The 24017-nt window shown below is 39.9% G+C and overlaps 1 protein-coding gene and 1 long non-coding RNA gene across 3 annotated transcripts in view; one reads left to right on the top strand and one right to left on the bottom strand.

The window, feature by feature from the left end:
* Nucleotides 1–24017, top strand: part of LOC134220287 (carboxypeptidase D) — a 69305-nt gene that overhangs the window by 15061 nt on the left and 30227 nt on the right. The window contains exons 2-6 of one of the 2 annotated variants that reach the window (XM_062699299.1): nt 11276–11511; nt 12207–12534; nt 12589–12737; nt 12801–12907; nt 15404–15521. In XM_062699299.1, coding sequence (XP_062555283.1) covers nt 11276–11511; nt 12207–12534; nt 12589–12737; nt 12801–12907; nt 15404–15521 — 938 coding nt within the window. Of the gene's footprint in view, nt 1–11275; nt 11512–12206; nt 12535–12588; nt 12738–12800; nt 12908–13946; nt 15011–15403; nt 15522–24017 lie in introns of those variants that run through there. The other variant, XM_062699300.1, reaches the window with a different exon arrangement.
* LOC134220292 (uncharacterized) lies at nt 1871–3000 on the bottom strand. Its single transcript, XR_009981839.1, has 3 exons — nt 2543–3000; nt 2264–2482; nt 1871–2189 (listed from the first exon to the last, which is right to left on the bottom strand). It is a non-coding gene; the product is annotated as an uncharacterized LOC134220292 (long non-coding RNA).

A 24017-nucleotide genomic window follows, 5' to 3' on the forward strand; every position in this document is an offset into this window, starting at 1 on the left:
ATCGTGAAGGAATTTTGTGGGAGAAATTCGAACCATTTTTTTAAAGCAAGTATTGGAGAACCTATAGAGGAATCTATAGAAGTTATCTTGAAGTAAATTCCATAACAAATCTTGAAGAAACTCTAGCAAGAGAAGGCAGGAGGATTTTTGGAAGAATTTCCAAGGCCGAAATTTGAGTGGAAGGACCAACAAATTAGGGACCTTCGGAAAGAATTTCTGTTAATGTTTCTGTAGGGACTGCCGGGAGAACTTCGAATATATATTTTCCAGAACATTTTCTGAAGAAATAACTGAAGAATCCCAAAACTATTCTCCTGGGGCTTCTTGGAGTAATGTTTCGGCGTTTCGGTAAACACCTGGAGGGATTTCCGGTTTAATTCCTGGAGGAATTCACCATTGAATGTCCATTAGTATACCTAAAAAAACTTCGGTTTTGGGTGAGAGTAGCTTTAGAAATTCTATGTGAGATTCGAAAGAAGTTCAGTGGAAATTTCTGGAGAATTCTCGAAGTTATTTAGGAAGAATTCATGGAGGATCTCCAGGGAGAATTTCAGGAGAATCCCTAAGGAAAAACTTGTGGACATTATAGAGGAATATCCGTAAAAAATCTAAATTTCTGGAAAAAGTCACGGAAACATGTCGTAATAGCTTCAATGAAATATGTGAACTGCAAAAAAAATTTAAAAAGGATTTTGGAGGAGTTTGGAGAATTTCTCCAAGCATCTACGGAGGAGGGGCTTTCAGGCGAAAAAGGACCTATGAAAGAATTCCTGGAGAGACTCCCGAAAAAAATCTAAAAGAATTTTCCTGGAGGATGTGATGTGTTTTCCTGGAGGAAATTCCAGTTAAAATCCTGAAGGAACTTCTAGACGCAATCCTGGAGGAAATTCCCGATGAAACCCTGGAGGAACTTCCGGACGAAATCCTACAGGATCTCCCAGACAAAATCCTAGAGGAACTTCCGGAGGAAATAATGGAAGAACTTCCTGAGGTATTTATAAATGAACTTCCGGAGGAATTCCTGAAATTCCTGAAGGAACTCTCAGACTAAGTCCTAGAGGAACGACGAAATTCCAGACGAAATTCTGGATGAACTTCCGGACGAAATCCTGGAGAAACTCTCGGACGAAACCCTGTAGGAACTTCCGGAAGAATTCATGGAAAAACTTCCTGGAGACTGCCGAAGAAATATGTGGACATAATCCTGGAGGAACTTTCGGACGAAAACCTGGAGAGACTTCCGGACCAAATCATGCAGGAACGTCTAGACGAAATCCTGGAAGAAATATCGGAGGAATTTTTGGACGAACAGTCGGAAGATTTCCTGGAAGAACTTTCGAACGAAAAACTGAACGAACTTCCGGAAGAAATTGTGAAGGAACTTCCGGACCAAATCCTGGAGGAACTTCCGGGCGAAATCCTGAAGAAACTTTCTGACGAAATCCTTGAAAAACTTCCGGATGAAATACTGGAAGATCTTTAAAACGAAATCCCGGAGGAACTTCCGGACGAAATCTTGGAGGAACTTCCGGACGAAATCCTAGAGGAACTTCTGGAAGAATTCCTGGATAATGTCCGAAGAAATATCTGGAGGAATGTCCAGAGGTATTTCTTGATGATCTTCCCATCGAACGTTGATGTACTTCTGGAAAAATCCGGAGAATTATTGACGCTTGAAATTAGACCACGCTGGCTCACGCCGCCGCCGCCGCTGCTGACTGAAAATGATCTATCACGGCGGCGGGTAAAATTTCAATCGGCGCACAGGTTTACTAAAGATGCGCTAAACAACGCATCAATAAGTTTGACATTCGATATATTTCCGAGTGGTATGTCAGAGCAACTACTGCAGGAGATTTGGTGGGACACACTTTCGCTTGAGTTATAGCCATCCAGCCCAGATATGTTTCGTATACCAATTATGAAAGGAAGCCCAAAGAATAAAACCTAATTATTTTTTTCTATCTTTTCTTTTTTTATTTGTTAACTGTCTAATAGCATTATTGCTCCGAGACTTCATTTCATTGCCCCTATGTTGGATGGCGCTTCACCAAGGGTTGCTAGAGCTCACTGTTATCCATCTTATCCATCTGCTCGCCTTTTTTCGATGCCTTCTTTGGTGGTAGCATAAACCTGCTTCCGTGAATGACTGCCACATCATCGTGTTGGGCTGATTTTCTTAGGTTTAGCTAGAATTGCATAAAAAACTTACATTGGAGACAGCTTCCAATGGGAATATTCCTGTGCTCTCAACAACACCGACCAACATCCAATGATGCTTCGAACCATATTCTGATTATATACGGAACGTTCCAGGTGGTTCCAGCCGATACAGCATTGCCCAGTTTCTTCTTCTTCAGAACTGCCTCTGGAACGTACATAATTCCCATCGACAGCTTTATCATTTTCCTCCTTCATTGCATCGATCGTTTCCATCAAGGGCAGAAAGTATTCCGTATAGCTGTTTCTTCAATCTGAAAATCTGAAATTTATAAATCAGAATTTGTTTTTATTGAATTTTACTTCTCACGGTTTATCATACCTCGATCAGCTACTGCGCGGCTACAAAGCAAGACCTGAAGGTGGCTGGGTTCGATGTCCGGTCCGGTCTAGGAATTTTTTTCGACTTTCCTGAGCATAAATCATCGTGTTAGCCTCATGATGTACGAATGCAAAAATGGCTTAGAAACCTCACAGTTAACAACTGTGGAAATGCTTAATGAACACTATGCTTCGAGGCGGCAATGTCCCAATGGGGGATATAATGCCAAGACCGCTTAGAATGCACCTCCTGGTTGGAACATCGTTATTTCGTCGGTCTCCATATCGTCGTTCTTACTAAAAAACTGGATGCTTGCAGCAATTTATTTCACCGTCGGATCCACCTTCTTACTTATTCCACTGGATAGCCTCATATTTTCACCACTCATTCCAGCGCAGTGTTAATTCACTGGGTCGGGAACCATTCAGCTACGTCGGAGTTCGACATGACTAAAAGAATCAATACCCAAGTAACCAATAAGCACTATATTACGCCAAATCGGCCATATAGTGCTACTTTAAAGCTTGTAAGCTTTTAAATAGCCGTATAGTGGTCCTGTATGGCGATTTGGCGTAATATAGTGCTAATGGTTACTTGGGTAGCTTTATCGCGAACGCAATGTTAACTAGTTCCGGGATTGAAGGTGCTTGATCACGGAACTTTCGATTGCCTCCCGATTTCTTTTTTAATTTCGAACGAAATTCACTAATTTTTAAAGCTTTTAGAGAAAATTCACATCGCGACGAAAACGAATAGAATTCACTAAACCCGGAGCAGATGGATTGACGATGTTGACGATTCTGATGATGATGACAGATCTACCGAAAAACAAAAACATCAATGCTGTCAGTTGTGCACGGCGAGAAATTTAAGCGCAAAAGTTAATACTGACAGCGTCTGGCTTAGTGTCTTTTCAGTTGTATACCTAGGACTCCTACACACCGATTTAGAATTACGCGCAACACCGAAAAATTCCGAGTGTCAGGTCCCGGTTTTTAGTTCCTGACAAAAATATGATAGACTTTAAACTTTAATATCTCAGCCGTTTCTCGATAGAATTTCAATTTTTTTGGACCATTCGATCAAGAATGAGTCAACGCTTCTTTGTATCTATTTGAAAATACTGATTTTTTACTATTTTTTATCGAAAATTGATAAAAAGTGTAGAATAAGGTAAACCAACCAATCACGTACATGCATCACTAGCACAGACATCAAAAATCAATCACTTGCGGGTTTGGATCTAATCCTCAGTTTGAACAAGATTTCACGCAGAGCGGACGCATCAAAGCGATCGCAGCGGAGCGGACACAGCATCACGAAGGCGCTGGTAACATTTTCAACGGAAATCCATCGCATTGGTGGTGGTCCTCGGTGTGTTGCTGCAGATCATTCAACCTCAACGAATCAGCATTTTATATGAAGAAAGGGTTGACTACAAATATAGCACTGTTGCGATCCCGTACCGCCAGTGGCGATGCTTTTATTACATTACATTTATTACAAATTGTGGTGTCAGTTAGTTGTTGGAAAGGCGTATCGGGGAAAGAAAATTGGTTCTTCTCAGGACTAGCAAAAATGCCTTGCCTTACTTGTATATTTGGTTTTTGTATTTTTGACGAAATTGCTTGGGGAAAAAAGTGCAAAACAATTTTTTTGACGTAAACTACGTCTAAGGGGAAGACTCAGATACACGGTGTAAAACGGAAATTTCCAAATTCGAGACCGTCACGAAATTAGGATAGATTTCAAACGCTAATAGCGTCTTTATCTTTCGATGGATTTTCGAGATTTGCTTATCAATAGATTCGGAAACTCTCCAGCAATTTGCCAATTCTATTGATACTATTGATTATCAACGTTAAACTATTGAAAATGTTATTTCTTTCCAAACCGGGTGAAAAATTCAATTCCGTTCATAAATCCCCAACACGGACATCAGATTGCAGTAAGGTACGGGCCTTTTGATCCACTGTTTTGTTTTCCCTGTGTATAAAAAGCCCCGTGTTTCGCGTGTGCGCGTCATTTTCATTATGGATGTCGCGGTGAACGGACCAGGGCGGTTCCAGCGATAACGCCTGTGGTTTGGTCTGTGGTGGTAAAAACTCAAAACTCATGAACGAATCTAATCAAGCGTGCGTTGAAACGCACCCAACTCAGCACCTTAAAACTCCTGGATGAGTTGAATCATCGTATGTTTTCTTTTGTTCTCCTTTGTTAAAAACAGTGAATTGACGTTTCTCGCATAAAATATTAGACACTCTTTCATGTATAAGCAATAAATTGCCCCCAAATTAATTTCGAATGCGTTTTAAACCAAAATGATGTTTTGGCAAATGAGCGAAATGATGCGTTTTAGCATTACAAATTCAAGCGTGAGGCATTCCTTGAAAATCAAATATGATTTCGTTCGCACGAAAGGGCTCGTTGATTGAGATTTATGAAATGATGCGGATGAAATTTTTCGTTGGGTGGTGGTGGCAGTCGTGGCAACAGCAGTACATTTTTACATCCGTGTTCCCAACAGCATATTTAAATCTGGCAATCAACGCCGTGCTGTTGGTGAGTCACATAAGTGGAAATGAATCGGTTCTTTTCAGGACCACCATTATGTTTGGGAGGAAGGTTAAGTTGAAATAATTTTTTGACGTAAACTACGTCTAAGGGGAAGACTCAGATACAGGGTGTAAAACGGAAATTTCCAAATTCGAGACCGTCACGAAATTAGGATAGATTCCAAACGCTAATAGCGTCTTTATCTTTCGATGGATTTTTAATCACTAACTCTGCAGAAGTCAAATGATGGATTGAATCTAATGAATTTTTGCGTTACTGCTGCCGATTTAACGCAACAATCTCATGAATTTACTCTCAGTCAAACCAAATTCCTCCAATGAAAAATTTAATGCCCTGAAAAGGACAGATTTCAGATCATGCGGATTCCTAATCACCAACACAACAGCAACCATTCGATAGTCAGAATATCACAAGAGTATTTCACTTAAATGCAGATGCTGGCTCTATGATTTTACCGCTACACTGCAACATATTGCCATCGTTTTATTTTATGTTTTGAATATTGCTCGAAACCAGTGTTGTCTCAAAAGTAATCAAAAGAACAATTTTGTAATATTTATGAATGATGAGACTTGCTAGCTTCTTCATTTCACCAAACGGTTTTACGTAGTTTACGTCTGGCGGTCGTGTCTTGTGCACAACCCTTATGATTTTTTCACTTATGATGCGTTTTCCAACTAGGACTCTTTGCTAAGAAAATGTAACTTGTTTAGATTTGTTTTACGTAAAACCTAATTTTTGAAAACTTTTATTTATTTTTGTTGCATTTTCTCCCGCTTGCAAGGGAGTGGCAAATAACCTTCTCTGAACGGTCCATTGTCTGCGGGATCCCGATCAAAATGGCTCGCGAGCGCCGAAAACCAGCTTTCTTATATCTAATGAAGTAATTCTATTAGCCTCGCCCCTTCATTAATCGTTATGAGTGCACATTATATTTTCTCAGGACCAACATTTTATGGAAATAAAGAGTTAATTGCGAAAATGGACTGTTTCGGTGGAATCGGGTTTAGCGTGGTAGCTTGGTTTCTGTTCCATCTATTCAAATTTACTGCATCCCTCCCTCCGACGCGCTATCAAATTCGCTATTTACGATTGAGTTTTGTACTTTGAAGAAAGATTAAAGGATAGTCAGATCAACCTTCTTTTGTATAAAATGGTGGCTTTTGTATAAAATCAATGAAGACGCCATCTCAGTGGAAACTATCTACAGCAACCACCCATCGGTGAACGTTGCTCGGACAGACAGATGCCAAGATATAATGTTTTGGAATATGAAGAAACTTCGTCTTGAGTCAAATTTCTGTTGTTATTCCTCGCAACAATACGCATCTTAGATAACCAACATATCATAACCAAATTCAGAATCTTGCAAGAAAATTTCATAGGATTCTTAGAATTTGTCATTCTCTGAACGGTCTGTTGTCTGCTGCGGATTCTCGATCAAAATGGCTAGCGTGCCGAAAAGCAGCTTTCTTATATCTTATGAAGGAATTCCATTAGCCCCGCCCCTTCATTAATCGTTATGAGTGCACATTTTATTTACACCCATATCAGTTACAAAGGGGCGGCGCTAACGGGCTTAAATGATTGAATACAAGAAAGCTGCTTTCCGGCGCTCGCCAGCCATTTTGATCGGGTTTCCGCGGAAAGAGCGGAATGAGCGGTTCGACAAAATTTAATGCAGCGGAGCGGACACAGCAGCACGAAGGCGTGGGCAAGATTTTTTTATGTACAGGTTATCCGACATGTCAATATCCCCATCTTTGTATTGAATTTATGCTCGTTTGTTTACGTTTTGCACTGAAAATGTTTGTTTCCCCCCCGCGCTGGTTATTTCCATCTACTGACGAAGTCGGATAACCTGTACATAAAAAAATCTTGGGCGTGGGTAGCAGTGGTAATGCTGAAAATTTATTCCAAATGGTGGAGGCTTAGCGAAAAATCATCAAGTGGCGGTAGGATAGTTTCAACGCAACGTGCTGACAAGCGTTCGAATGCAGTTAGTTATTGAAAAGACTCATCGGGAAAAAAAATTGGTTAATTATTCTCAGGACTAGCATTTTAGGGAAAGAAAGAGTTAATTGCGAAACTGGATTGTTTCGGCGGCATCGGGTTTAGCGTGGTAGCTTCCGTTAAAATTAATTGCATCATCTCCCTCCGCCGCGCTATCAAATTTGCTAGTTACGATTGAGTTTTGCACTTTGAAGAAAGTTCATATCGGATTGTCGGATCAACCTTCCTTTGTATAAAGACCTTTTTGGAGGACACCATCACCATCCTCAGAAATGGCCGAAATAAAGGAGAAATAAGCAGAATCAGAAGTGGCGTGAAACCAAACGCAAATATATTTATTTGCAACGTTTGGTTTTCGCCCGCGATGTAAGCGTACGTGGCAAAGAATGGATTGTGATCCCCGACTGAAAGCCAGTCGAATGGTTTCAGTGGACGATGAGTCATGGTCATTCCACGGTTAGAGACTCAAAGTCCATCCAACTGGGAACAACTATTCTACTTCTTGATTCAGTTGGCCTCCAGGCAGTTTGCTCAATGTTAATAAAACGACACAAATTATTATGGCAAATACCATAAATTTTGAATAGCTACGTAGTCCTACGTCACCTTTGCGTACAACCCAATTGGGCTGCACCCAATGAAAATAAATACTAAGGTATGGAAATCCATATACTGTGTGCGTGCCTTTCGTGTATGGCGAAAAACCTTTCACTACTACATTCGAACGAGCTCCCATAAGAAGCCGTGCAAATATGTACGTCACCATTTGCTGTTTACATTTTCTATCATCCACTAATACACTTGCATTTGGTCTTCTTTCTCACCTTCTATCTATTCTCATTGGGCTGCACCTTTGAGTTTTTTCATTGATTTTTTAAAAATCGATGTAACTCTAAAATGACGAGACCTACAAAAAAGTGTTGTATGGCGGACTGACGTGAAATTCGCTGAATTTTTTTGGAAAAATATCCAAAAAAGAAAAAAAACGATTTCTACACGACACGATTTCTACACTGGATAGCCCAAAACCATCTTACCATGTCCCTTGATCTTCAGGCAAAAGCCGGCATGGTAACTGTAGATGGCAAGTGTCACGGCAAAATCGAATGGAATTATTTTCAACCACGATGGTGCGAGAACCTAGTATAAGAAGTTGAATACATTTTTCTATCTTTTGTGCACGACGTCGTATCTGCCGTCAGAGAGCAGTGCGGTACAGAGGTCGAGAAAACATGTGTACGCCTAAGAGGCGGTCCCTTTGGCACGCAGGTAGCCTACCCTAGAATACCGGTTGCGGAAGCCAAAAAGGTAATGGTGTGAGGGAAGTTGAAGTTCGGCTGATCAATATACCCAGTAAGCAAATTCCAGCCGCCTTCAGTGGACAGGTACTATCGGTGCTTATGGTCGGGGCACAAGTCCTACAACTGTAAGGGCTCGGACCGTAGCAACATGTCTCGTCGTTGTGGTGAGGAAGGGCACAAGGCGCAGGCATGCGATAAGGCACCAAAGTGCCTCATCTGCGCCAGCAAAAAGCAAGCCTGTAACCACGTTATGGGTGGGTATTCGTGTAACATCGGAAAGAACAATAAGAATAAGCCGTGCAAGTAACACAGCTGAATCTTAACCACTGTGCAACCTAACGTTTGTCTGTCCTCGTTTGGCACCAGACTTGGATTGGAGGGTGGATGAGGATTACACCCATAGTGATCATCTATTTTTATTTATTTATTCAGACTAAGGCCGAAGTGGCCTGTGCGGTATATAAGAGTCTTCTCCATTCGGCTCGGTCCATGGCTACACGTCGCCTACCACGCAGTCTACGGAGGGTCCGCAAGTCATCTTCCACCTGATCGATCCACCTTGCCCGCTGCGCACCTCGCCTTCTTGTGCCCGTCGGATCGTTGTCGAGAACCATTTTCACCGGGTTACTGTCCGACATTCTGGCTACGTGCCCGGCCCACCGCAGTCGTCCGATTTTTGCGGTGTGAACGATGGATGGTTCTCCCAACAGCTGATGCAACTCGTGGTTCATTCGCCTTCTCCACATACCGCCCGCCATCTGCACCCCACCATAGATGGTACGCAGCACTTTCCTTTCAAAAACTCCAAGTGCGCGTTGGATAGTGATCATCTAGCATTTGTTTATTTGTTTTATCAATCAACAGGCTAATTTCGCTTTAAGATCAACTATGGCGTGCATTATCCGAGGTCTGGGGATACATTGATGAGTGTAGATTCCCCGAAAGTTGGAAAAGGCAGAAATTGGAGTTGTTCCCAAAGGCTGAGAAGCCACCGGGTGACCCATCGGTTTATAGACCAATATGTTGTTAGACACGGCAGGCAAGTTGCTAGAGAGGATCATCCTCAACAGGCTGACCACGTACTCAGAGGGTACGGACGGCCTGTCAAGCAGTCAGTTTGATTTTCGCAAGGGTAAGTCCACGTTGGACGCTATTAACTCGGTGGTGAAGACCACCGAGATAGCAATCCAACAGAAAAGGCTAGGTTTTCGATACTGTGCGTTAGTGACACTTGATGTAAAGAACGCATTCAACAGTGCAAGCTGAGATGCCATCGCACTCGTTACACCGGCTTGATGAGACCGATGATTGTCAGAGAAGCGTTCCGCAATGTTCAATACTGGGCCCGAAACCTTATTTACGACGGGGTTCTGAAGTTAAAGTTCCCTCCTGGTGTTATAATCGTAACAAGGTCTACGGGGAGTCAATTCCCGAGGTAGAACTGACACACACACGCACACATAGACTCGATTGGTACGACACTATAAACGAGCCTTCTATAAAAAGCTCGTTTATTGAGCCTTTCCGTACTTGTATCAGCCTAGCTCATTTTATTTGTGTAGAAGCAAAAAATTGAAATCGACTGAAAAATCTTATGAAAAGTTTCCTGGATGTAATGTGATTCTTAAAATCTTTAGGCATCCAACTAAAAGTTTTGTATGATACTTGTATAATATTTCACATTTATATTCATCCAACTATCATCTCGTTACAGATATCTGTAAAAAAAAACGAATCCAAATAGACTGTTACTGTAACAGACAGGCCCCTATTATTGATGGTTGCGCTTTGATGATCAGTCTAATGAATTACATATTGTGTCGAGCCACTATGAACTCGTGTAATTACTTTATCAATTTTCGCTTCGTGCTCATCAATGGCATTGCCCGCCGCCAGCCAGTCGTATTAAATCCACCGGACATCCTTTTAGCGCCATGAAACCATTGCAACATTCTCTATGGCAGCATAAAACCATTTGAGCAGCAACAGCATAAATAGTTGATGTTGCTTTTGTCTTTGTGGGCACCGATGTCCAATATTTTAGCACATGGAGTGCGAATTATTTGCCATAATTGGATTGACCGGAGCGGCATCGACCCGATTGACTATTTATCTATCTGTTACATGAAACCATTTGACCCGATTGAACGCAGCGTGGGCGCAAATAAGTCAAGAATATGTCATTTTCGTTGGTTTCGAATTTCTTCCATACCTATTTTTACTCGAGGTAGTACAATGCTTTCCAACTTTGTTAATGTTCCCATAATTATTAATTGAAGGATTTCTATGCCTTCCAATGCATGATTCTAGATATAGTTCAGCAAACATGGTAAACATAATATGCCTAGAAAGCCAAAACTGTTCTCCACAACAAAACGTTCTGGATAGGACCAAAATTCGGACCTTCCTTTTCCGAATTGACCATTTTACGCCTTGTCAATGTCCATTGAAATAGATTTTTGCCTACCTGTGATTGCTCTTATTTTTTACGTATCAATTTTGACTCCAGCAGACCATGAGCCTGGAGCGTGTTCCCATCAAAATGACAAACAACAACCGTGCAAAAATGTAATTGCCATCTGAATCATTGGAACTTCCTACGCTAAAAATATTCTATCCGACGACGGTATACATCAGCAGCGGTGAAATCAAAATTGCATTTTCGCACGCACGAATTAGCACTACTGATGACTATGGAAAATAAGAACACCCACCTGTTGTTGCTAATGCCCACCCACCCACGCAGCTTATGTAGCCGTTTCGCACCATACATAATCTCCTTTTCGCATCTGTTTGTTGTATCATTTCATCGATTTTCTCTCCCCGTCTAATCCCATTCCAGGAGGGTAGCTGCGAATCACCGCCCAACTACGTGGGACGCTACAACGCGGCCGGAGTCGATTTGAATCGGGACTTCCCGGACCGGTTCGACAATGATCGGGTGCGGCATCTGCGTCGCAACCGCCAGCAGCCGGAAACCGTGGCCGTCATGAACTGGATCCTGAACAATCCATTTGTGCTGTCGGCGAACCTGCACGGAGGCGCCGTGGTGGCCAGTTATCCGTACGATAACTCGATGTAAGTATAATAGTTAATACTGACTGGTGTGGGTGGATCCTTTCGTGGGACTCGATTTATGTTGTTTGATGCTGCAGAGGATTAAGAATGAATGGTGAGGATATGACATGTAAGTGCAAATTGCTGTTCGTGAAAGAGATATATTTTTATCTTTGAAGACTCATCCACAGGATGTTTAACGATGTCGGTCTGGATCTATTTTCGGATTCAAAGGACTTGTTGGTTTAAGAGCCGGCTCATGCCTGACGTAGGTTCATGCGGTATGTGGATAACAGACTGTCTGATTCTGAGAATGATAGAAACGCTCTGAATTTGATGGCAGAAGTTTTTTAAATTTGAGTTAAAGTTTAAATTTTTATAGACACTAGAAATTTCTCACAGAAAAAGAAATTAAATATTATTAGCAATTAAAAAATAATAAACGACACATTTCATTCGAATTTTGCGGTCATCTGGGCCTCATTGTGCATCTCCTTTCGATAGCTCTTTCGTATGACAGTTTTACATGGTCGCTCGTTTCGAGTCAAGATGTGCAATGCCACCCCTGGTTTTACTCAGGAAGATAATTGTAAATGATAGAGAAGACATTTTTCATAAAATTCATAAACAATTTGGATGCGAACAGTATGAAAATGTGCTTACATAATAAATGAGGTTCATCTCGATTCAAACAAATATTACTTCCATCCTTTCAGATATCACCACGAATGCTGTGAGGACAGCCCGACGCCGGACAACCACTTCTTCAAGTACGCTTCGCTGGTGTACGCCCAAAATCACCCGGTCATGAAGAACGGCCACGATTGTAATGAAACATTCCAGGATGGTATCACTAACGGAGCGTACTGGTACGAGCTTAACGGAGGCATGCAGGACTTCAACTACGTGTTTAGCAACTGTTTCGAAATTACGCTGGAACTGAGCTGCTGCAAGTATCCGTCTGCCAACGAACTACCCAAAGAGTGGCACAAGAACAAGCGCTCCCTGATCGAGTACATGAAGCTGACGCATGTCGGAGTGCGGGTAAGTTCTTGGTGCGAATATGAGTTCAACAGTTGAAGGAACTGTGTATTTCAGGGTCTGGTCACGGACAGCAATGGCTATCCAATCCAGGATGCTGATGTAATCGTAGATGGGATCAAGCAGAACATCCGTACCACCAAGCGGGGAGAATACTGGCGACTGTTAGTGCCGGGCAACTACAAACTTCGCGTCGAGGCCGTTGGGTAGGTCTTCTGTGACTAATTCGCTCCCACTCCAATATTTCTAATTTCCTTACGATTCTGCAGATTTTACCCAAGCCAGGAGGTCCCGATTACGATCGCCGCCGAACAGCCGTTGCGTGTCAACTTCAGCCTCAAGTCGTATGACGCCGACGAGGGCGGTGATGGTACAGGTAAATAAATCAGAGATGGCAATAGTGCTGCATCCGGTGCCACTGCCACCAGCACCAGCGGTAGTTGTGAGATATATGGGTTTGGATTTATAAGCTTGTTAACCCGTTGCCACCAGTTGTTCGATTGGTTTGCCATCAGATATGATCATCATCCGCCTGTTTCACTTTCTAGCCAGCAGTACGGCATTCATCACAACCAGAACGACATCCTCATCGTTACTTCTACTATTGCTAGTGTCACTTCTAGTAGTATTTAAACGATGAGTCTACTAACCGGATTCTGGAAATGTTTGTCTTTTCAAATCATCTAAGGTTCTGGGTGATTGGAAATATCATAAATTATTCTGTATTTTATGTACTTAATTTAGGAATGCAAAAAAATAAATCTTCACCGTTTTAGATACAAACAAAGGGGGTGATTGATCTTAAAATACGATGATCATTAATTATTTTTAATATAGCTGTAACTTTGTTGCTTCACTTTTTTACTTAGGTATTTCCGCAGTATCATTTGTTTTTATTATTTTTACTTTCAAATTTGCCTCATTTGCATGCATTTTTCTCACATTCCTAGTTGACTTTTCGAAGTCTTTTTCATCCTTAACCAATTTCAATTTCTGCAAAATCAAAAGGATTAAAAAAATGAAAGATTTGATAACTATTCTGACTTTATGGCACCACCAACTTTAGAGATCTAATTATTGCATATTTTGTAAATTGGATTATTATAAATTTAACACTTCTTTTTATTATGAAACATTTTAAGCGAGGATCTAATCAAATTTTGCTTACATTCCACTATTTTCTATAATCTTAGCATTTCTTCCCGCAGAATCCAATTTGAGTTATTTATTTATTATCTTTTGTGTTCGTATTGTCTCATAACATAATTACACACATTTTTTAACAAGCTTCTCATGTTACCCTTCATCCGGAACTACCATTCAGTAGGTATAGCATTCGTTTGGCTTCACACAACTGCGCCGTAAAAGTAGTAGGTACTAATCTTTATTTGGCAAACCATTCGAACGTGTTTCAGTGAGAAAGCCTAGGCCTACGCGCAGAAGACGTCCTCAAACTAAGGTAAAGACGACGACCACCCCAATTGTCAGACAGCCACAGACGCCCTATATCCGCGAGTGGGTACCCTACTGGTACCAAACCGGAACTCGCATGGCCTTCCCTCGTCCCTACTACTATCAGTACCGTTACTACGACAGACCAATGAACTATCAACAGCAACAACAGTCTCCACTTCAACAATCCTCCTATTACCAACAATATTACAACTACTATCCTCAACCACAATTCTACAGGGGGTACGTCGACAATAGACGATAAAATTCTTAATATGTGAAAGAACAATCTCTACAATTATGCAAAAAAAGTTTATTTATTTATTTATTCAGTAGTGCATGTAAAAATTAGCTTCTGAATTATAGATACAACTACCTACTTCCAAACACAGTCATTCAGCCACAAAACAGACAAAATACACAGGCACGTTACTTTCAAGCATGCTCTATCCACCACACATACTTATACATATACACATTTCGAAACAAGATGGAAAAATGATATAAATCAAAACCGTATAGCTCGATGTCTGTTAGGGAGCTAATCTCGAATGTTAAAAAAACCAATCAAGCTATCAGATAGAAATTACGCTAAACATATTTAAGAAAGGCACAAAAAACGCACCTTTGGTCACAAGCCCCTTGCCTTTTCATAAACTGTTCTACATCTATGATCCCAGCTCAAGGACTAAATGTGACTAAATGGAGGTCAATTTGTCGCAATTCTTCTCTTAGCCCTCCATTCTTTCATGTAACATATTATTGCTGATAAAAAAAAAAGAAGAAAATATCCCTTCACACGCGATACGCGGAATGGTGTTGGAAAAAATAACAATTGTGAATTAAATGAAAAACAAAACAAAATGTAATAATGCACATATTCAGTAGTTACTCTATTTAGCACAGCATGAACAGAATAAGTTTTACCGATGTGAAAGTGTGTTAAAATTGTAAAAATGAATAAAAAATGGAAATATGTCTATACACAAAATGAATAAAGCAATTTTGAACGAATTGATTCACCCAATTCTGGTCTTTTATTCGATTTTAGGTTTTTATTGTTCGTTATTGGTTTGTCAAGCTATGATTTCAATTTCGAATAGCAACGGGCGGCGGTAAATGTGTATGTGTATTACGTATATGGTGTTAGTGCTAAACCAATTCGAACGCTTCATATCGGTTCTGGTGCATTAGAGCTATTAAGTCGCTTGTACAGTTTGAATAGGAAAATTACATTCGTACGCGTAAGTGAATGCAGCACTTTTATTATCATTAAAATTGTTCATATTAGTGAGTTAACTGGGTTAAGGTAACTAATTAAGGTATAACCAATGTGTTATAATGCTATTGTGACTGAAGAAATCCGTTGCTAATACGACGATTAACAAGCGTAACTAACATGGTTCATAACATCTTTCAGTTGCAGTAGCTGTCGCGGATAAAACCAAGCACCCACGGGTGGTGCGACAACAACCGGATGAGTATGGGTTCCTAATTAAACCCAAATTTGAGCATCACAACTTTACCGCTATGGAATCGTAAGTTCTGATTATGTATCTAGTCTAGAGTTTAAGTAAGTAAAATGTATTACTTGTCGTAAGACAAGCTCGTACAATTCCATTTAATTCCACCACTTGATTGTACCTTTGAGAGATACGTATTTCGACCTCAACAGTAAAGCCGTCTTCAGTGTCTTGTACTTGAGTTTCTATAGGCTGCAGTATTCCAAGAGAGGCCTAACATGTGTAACAAACAAAGATTCGATTGTGAAAGGATCATTGAAATTGTAACTGAATCTGATGATGAAACCAAGCATGTTGCTTGCCTTATAAATAATATGATTATATATATTAATCTATGAATGATAGTTTGGAATCCAGAATAACATCTAATCAATTTGCATCTTTCATCTGTTTTTTACCTATTTCTATTGGCCTTTGTGCAGTATTGATTTTTCTTGTGAACGAGATTGAATTACACTTTTTCACATTCTGTTGTAGCAGATTTTTCTTGCACAATTTATAAAAATCGTTGATTTAATTACATTCAAAGTTACTTGCCTAAACTTTACTTGATACTTGATGGGCTACAGCTCTTCGATGAATCTACGTCGAATGGAGTATCCTTCTCCACTGGACTCGATCCTGGGCCAATCGCTTCCAGTCGCCCTGAACATTGAGCGCCATCAGGTCCTCTTCAACTGGAAAAGGCCATCGTGTACGCGGCCTTCCACGAAGCCTGCGGCCTCTTCCAGGTTCTTCACTAAATATTATCTTCGCTTGATTTTCTTCCGGCATACAAACAAGGTGTCCAGCCCACCGTAGTCTGCCGTGTTGTATAAGCTTAACAATATCCAGCCCTTTTATACACCTGGTCAGGGTTTGCAGAAATCGCTCTCAATAGATAACGAACAACGATAAAAGAGAGGCAAAAACTGTTCCAAATCATAACAAGCCATGATAACAAATTTATCAAACTTGTATACCAGTGCGAAAAAATAGAATCGGATAGGCAGCCCCCACAGAAAAATGATGATTCTCGCTTTGTTTTTGCTCTTTTCGTGTTGGTTACTGCACAGCTGTGTAGAACAAGTTGAAATGCATCATCAGAGCCAGTGCTCCCCACATTTGGAGCTTGCTAAAAGAAATTTATCATGGGGTATAACATTCCGAATCAGTTCTCTATCATGACAGCTTGCGAAAAAAGTTTCTCACGCTATGCTACATATCGTATCTGTATACAGAGATGATAAGTGAAAGACTTGCTCTTTCTCTTTAGGATTCAATCCCTGCACCTGGTACACTGCCGCGAATCGCAAGTCAGTCCCATCTGTAAAAAATGAAAACGAGAAAATAGCTTGCAAAAGTTTAGCATGTTTTCTCTACTATTTATGTGTTTAGACTGATTTGATATAAAAAAGCCATGCTATAATACAGAATTAATGGCTTTTAGTAGAAACATTGTTAAAACTATTGATAACAATCATTTTTTTTTTCAATAATTTGAGTGTGACTGACATGTGGTTACATTCTTCATACACGCATACATTGTGAAGACGATTCTCTCATTGTATTGTTCGATCGTAGCATCGTAATTAGTCTAGGTAGGGGAAAGTGGGACAAGATGGCCACCCTAAGTGGTAACCCTTGTAACACTCTTTCGAATTCTGCTGATTTGTCCTCGAGAGTACCCGGGTAGAGGTAAATAACATAATAATAACAAATTTTGCTGTTATATAAGGTTTTGTTATTCATGAATAACATAAAATAACACTAAATTAATGATTTCGTGTGTGTTACTTCTACGTGAAGTTAAACGATTTACAATGATATGGAAATGCTAATATCATCTTCCAAACTTGGACGTACATGTTCATGATAGCATTAGAGGCGATAGTATAGAATTGATAGTTCCGTTAGGATACGGCAGGCATGAAGAATGTTTTTATAGAAGTCGATTTGAAAGCGAGCGGAGGGCAATATTTGTGATGGCACATATCGCACGACCTTCCTTCTGCCAAGCTCCCGTATGAAGGGGAGGGAAGAATATCAGTGTGGAAGCTGATATATCTCCACTGGCAAAAGGAAGGTGGTTTGACTTGCTCATATGCCATCGCGTGCGGAAGGATTTGCTATCGACGAGTACTGTCTCCAAATTTCTAATATGACATCAGCATTTAGTCGAATAGGATTTTTATTGCACAGTTCTGTTTTCTCATTGCGTCCGTCTCGTCGCAACCAACTTGGCTGCCTCGGAGAGAACAAAGCAGAGAAAGGCACTGCTGCTGTACCGTCGACCAACAACAGCTGAATTGATGGATGCCCCCACCAAGGGTAGTACACTAAATTAATGATTTCGTGTGTGTTACGTATGTACGTCCAAGTTTGGAAGATGATATTAGCATTTCCATATCATTATAAAATAACATCTTCACAACAAATTTTGTTATAATAGTAAAATTTGTTTTTTATATGTCATTGTAAAGAAGAGCCGAACAACACATGAAAAACAGATTATGTAATCATCACAAAGTTTGTTATTCATTTATCATTTGCATTTTCAATATATCAATAATAACTGATTTTGATATTTCTTTTTTTGCTATTGGTTTGCTCTTATAATAACAAAATGAGTTATTTTTTAGCTATTTGCTCGAATAATTTCTGATATTATTTTAGTTATTTTAGCAACTATTAACAAACAAACTAACATCAGATTTTGCTATTCTGTTATTCACATATTAATGGTGAAATATATTATTCTTTTGCTATTATCTTCTACCCGGGTATCATAAACACTGAATAATGACGTTTCAGTATCTTAAAATGTGGTTTAAAAAAGGTATTTTTAGGATGCCTTTTATTTACCATCAATATGATTACCCCCTCGGGGCAAAACGAGCAAGGACCACACATTATTTCAGAAGTATGCTGAATTTATTCAGAACAGGGGACATAATTCTTGCACTTCTAGGGATTATGTTCCAATGACGTTTCCCTTGAAAATGTCGTATTTCATGTTGATTTGTTGACCACCAGTGGTCACTGGCACATTACGAGCTGTTTCCATCGAGTGGTCAACCAGTTGTGGGAGAAATAATGTTTTGGCTACATAACTGCAGTGCGCAAATTAAAAATTGGAATATGTTCCAACACATGATACTTTTAATCAACTCTGACGTTGTGAACGTTCGCAAAATATCATTCAAATATTTTGAAACATTCTCAGATTTTTTCAGAAATAGTTGGAAGTGCGAAAAAAAACATGGATGTCCTGAACATGGCGACGATTAACGACGTGATAAATCAATGCAAAACTCGACTGTAAATTGACAAAATTAAAAACATAATTTTTAGAAAGGAAAGCTTCAAGCTTTTCTACAGCAATGCTCTCGACGGAAATGAGCCGATCTATCTACGAAAAAAAAAATGAAACGGATTCAAAGTGATGGATTATTTCTGCAAGACTAGGAAAGGAATATCAGAAGAGAGGAAAACTTCTTTGCTGAAAGTTAGTTTACCGCTCGTCAATAACGATAGTAAATCATACTGAACGAATTTGCCAGAACCAGATATTGAATCCTAATATATTTAAAATATAATGAACAAGTCTCTCACTTATCATCTCTGTATATATATACGATATAGATATTCGGGAGGCTATACTGCTCTTCTATGTATAATTGTCCCATGTTAGTTTTTATGGATTTTGACTTTTCACCATAGAGCAGTCTATTTTGATGTATACTTTTAGAAAACTCTAACAGATTTCAAACTTTGTTCGGAAAATCATTGAAAACAACATCAAGTCTATTTGTCCCATTGCTTAATTTCTATGCATAATTGTCTCGCGGTGATTAAATTCATCATTATGGCGGATTCTGATATTTTATGGAGCAACACACATTGAAATAGCATTTTCTGTTTAGATCTTGCAATCTTAGCCTGTTGAACTGGTTTAATGAGGGCAATTTGTACAATTCTCATTCTAAGCGACATAATCACTTCAACCACGTGGATGGTTCACTTTCATAGATAAAGCATGCGGAGACATATGTCAATCGCAGTAGTCATTCACGAAATCATGCACTGAACGGGGCTGATATGCGTAGAAACCACAAAACAAGTGCTCTATTTCTCGGCATAACTGTCCCGTCAAACTATTATCATGATCGTTGTCGCAAATTCTATTTGTGAGTAAAAAAATAGAATGATTTCAATGAAATTAATTCTTCTGAATGGTTCTGTGATGTAATAATCTTATATTTCATTCAGGTTATACGTCAGTAATGAAAATTAGTGTTCAATTTCAAATGCCATTTTCTCATTTGTCGTTTTTTTAATTTGGTACAAGCATGCGTAGAACGGCAGTATACCCCATGATAAATTTCTTTTACAAAGCTCCAAATGCGGGGAACACTAGCTCTGGTGATGCATTTCAACTTGTTTTACTCAGCTGTGTAGTAACCAACACGAAATGAGCGAAAACAAAACGCCTTTTCAACATCATTATCGCACGTCACTAATGTTCCAAGATACACAAATTCTTCTACCACTTCAAATTTTTCACCATCCAGCACCATCTTGCTGGTATTGATCGTGAGTCCAATCCTCGCTGTCTCCCTGTTGAAAGGCACAAAAGCCTCTTCCACGGCACGGCGATCAATCCTGATAATATCGATATCGTCCGCAAATCCCAGGAGCTTATGCGATTTTGTGATACAGTCAAACCTCCATGAGTCGATGTTGAAGGGACCGTCGACTCTTGGAAATATCGAGATGTGGAATAGAAAATCCTTGGGAAGCTGATTGAAGGGACCATCACAGTAACCCAGAAAATATTTTTTAATATGACATAATTTGCTTCCATGAGTCGATATCGAGTCATGGAACATCGACTCATGGAGGTTTTACTGTAATGGCACACCAGCTCTCCTAATCGCTCCCTAGTGCGCTATATTGAACAGTAGATTCGAGAGTGTCTTACCGCATGGCTAAGGAGGGCCCCGGAATACAAATCGGGAAAAACCCGGGAATTCAGGACATGTACCGGGAAAATAAATTTTTGTCAAGTTACATTCAAAATTCTTCAAAGTTTTTAATTAAGCTAATATAAGGAAAAGATTCACTCTTCAATGTTTATTACTCAATTTTAATCAAAAACATTCAAACTAAATTATTTGATTTCAGTACATGGTGTGTATGAAGCGAGGTTTGAGGTACAGAAATTGAGTAAATCCTTTCCCCAAATCCAATTTGGGTTGTAACTAGGTCATTTTGTTATTCATTTGGAATAACATATATCATAAATATTGTGTCATGAGGCAAGCATAGATTTATTTATTAATTATCAGACTAAGTACTATGTCTGAAACTCGATTTATGCATATGCACAACATGTGATAGATAGGCTGGATAAGGTATTGGAGGGTAACCACTCCCTTCGGTGAGGATTGATCCCACGAAACTAGTACGCTAGACAGGTGCTTCCCCAACTAAGCTATGAAGGACCTCCATCGTCTTCCGCAGCTTAGCGGGTACTGATGAAACCAAATTCCCAGCACCAGGCACGTAGTTGAACTCTCGCAATCCATTTTCAGAACTAACTCTCTTATATTTATTTTTGTACAATGCCAACCAAGTAGGATGAGTATTTAGTATTGTCTGGCTCCTACACACTTGCGTCATCAACAACTGCGCTCGATGAAGTAGGGTTGTGTGAGCCTCTTCCTATCATGTACTTCGTCTTTGACGTGTTGATGACTAGTCCAATCCGTTTAGCTTCGCTTTTCTGTCTGATGTAGGCTTCCTCCACGGACTTCGTGAAAATCGTTCCACTCGTGTCGATCCCTGACCCGTATTACCCCCTCCAAAGCGATGCTGCAGAGCAGACACGAAAGACCATCACCTTACCTTAACCTTCTGCGCGTTTCAAAGAGACTCGAGAATGCCCCAGAAACTCGAACTACGCACATCACCCGATCCATCGTCGCCGTGATCATTCGTTTTCGTGCATTGGCTGTCATAGCTGGTCCCGATCGATTGTATTATATGCGGCTTTGAAGTCGATAAATAGATGATGTGTGGGCGCGTTGTATTCGCGGCATTTCAGCAATACCTGACGGCGAACACCTAGTCTGTGGAAGAGCGTCCCATAAATCCCGCCTGGTACTGCCTTACGAACTCTTATGCGATTGGTGTTAGTCGGCGGCATAAAATTTGGGAGAGTACCTTGTAGGCGGCGTTCATTGCGATTGCGCGGTAGTTGCAACAATCCAGCTTATCGCCATTTTTGTAGATGGGACACACGACACCTGCCATCCACTCCTCCCACACCGTGTTTAAACAGTTCTCCTTGTAGTTGGTCAACTCTAGGGGCTTTGTTGTTTTTTAGCTGACCGATCTCCTCCTGGATTTACTGGAGATTTGGAGCCGGAAGTCGTATGTCCTGCCCGCTTACTCCCAGGTTCATTTCCATACCACCACCGTTGTCTGACACATCACCATTCAGGTGCTCTTCGTAGTGCTGCCGCCACCTTTGGATCACCTCACGCTCGTTCGTAAAACAAGGATGTTAACGATCATTCAGTAATTTGCGTTCGATCATTTAGTAGTTTGTCAATAACACATTCCAGAATCTGAATTTCACAATATGTTGTATGGTGGACTTCTAGTGCGAAGGTTTTTCTACAACTCTGTCTAATGGTTCGTTGTTTGAATTCCACTATTAACGGAGTTATAGCTATAGTTTCAGTAACTTGGACTAAATGATAACAAAATTCCAATCATTTAGTTTAAGTTACTGCAACTAGCGCTCTAACTCCGTTATTAGTTGAATTCTAATAACGAACCATTAGGCAAAGTTGCGTTGCGTTGGTAACGGAGTATTTCGTAGATTGCATACTGATAGCTGTCATGTATATCTTTAACTTCCTTACTCCAAATGCTTATGGAATACTATTTGGGAATTAATAGCAATCCAGATGGAGGTCTGAGAAGAGAAAGCATGAAAACTACCATTGCTGGCCACGCCCATCTTCTCCGTTACAAGGAAAGGGAAGGAAATGATGATATGACATCTACTTAACAAGAGGCCAGCGACTCACCGACGCCCTCATAGATGTCAAGGAGTTGGATGGTTGGGAGGGATGTTGTACGGGAATCATCACTATAAGCAAGTGATAACAGAATGCATTTCGTAAATACGTTGGGAGTTACGTTGCTAAGAAAGTTATTGTAACTCCGTTTTCCTTTGTCGTCTTCTTCCTGGGATGGGACAAGGTATTTAATCTGTGCCCTGGCTAAGAAGCCTAGGTTCAAGCGCCATTGATCGCTCTCTGAAACGAGATATATAAACACTTGCAAACTCCATTCCCTTCTACAACAACGTTATTATATTTAAAAAATAATGATAATTATGATATGATTATGAACGCTACGATTATAATTATTGATTAATCTTAGCAAAGTTTTCAAAGAGATTTCAGATATGAAATATTTAAAGCAATTATTAAACCAAGAGATTGAGCAAGAGAAAAATGCAAAATGCATCAGCAATTTTATTTGTTAAATAAATGTGATCTTCTAGTTTGCCACTACATTAAGATTGATTATAAGTATTGAAATACATGGAATGGAACAGAATTTTTGTTAGAAAAAAAAGGTATTAAAATGTTGTTACAAAGGGAGTAGGTATATTTTATATGATGTCAAATTCTAACAAAACTGCTGTATATTCAAAAACTTCACAAGTTCTTTCACTTTAACAAAAATAAACTTTTTTTTTCAACTATGTGATAATGCTTCAGATTCACCGCATATTTTAAATTACTGGACATATTGAAAATCAAGCAAATCGATTGATCCAATTGATTCTAAAGTAAGTGAAAGCAGTAAAATTTTGGATATTTTCTACTCACAGGATCTAACGCCATAATTGTTTTTTTTTGTCATTAAACAGAGGTACCAAGGAACAAACTCACCGAATTGTCGTCTTTTCCCTATATGACACAGATAAAATACTGCACTTCACTTTATAAGGCACTTGAAAAAAATCTAATTTTTTAATACATTTGAACAGAATAAATCATAATGAAATAAAAACACGTTCAATCGGAAGCACGGCGCACTACGATCTTCCTAACGAACCATTAGGCAAAGTTGTAGAAAAACCTTCGCACTAGAAGTCCACTATACAACATATTTTGAAATTCAGCTTATGTAATGTGTTATTGACAAACTACTAAATGATCGAACGCAAATTACTGAATGATCGTTAACATCCTTGCGTAAAAATGTTCCCGTTTTTGTCCTTACACATATCGGGCTGTGGCACGTGGCCCTTACGTGAACGGTTTAACTTCTAATAGAACTTTCGTGCGTTATTAACGTGGTACAGTTGCTCCGTCTTTTCACGGTCTCGATCTTCTTGCTGGCGCCCGAAAAATCGAGTTTTGTCTGTTCTGCGCCCGTTTGTTTCGTGCCTCGTTCGCTCTCGTGCGGTGTTGCAGCAATCTCGCCCATGCTGCATTCTTC

The sequence above is a fragment of the Armigeres subalbatus genome, chromosome 3 (assembly GCF_024139115.2).
Source record: "Armigeres subalbatus isolate Guangzhou_Male chromosome 3, GZ_Asu_2, whole genome shotgun sequence".
Classification (NCBI taxonomy): domain Eukaryota; kingdom Metazoa; phylum Arthropoda; class Insecta; order Diptera; family Culicidae; genus Armigeres; species Armigeres subalbatus.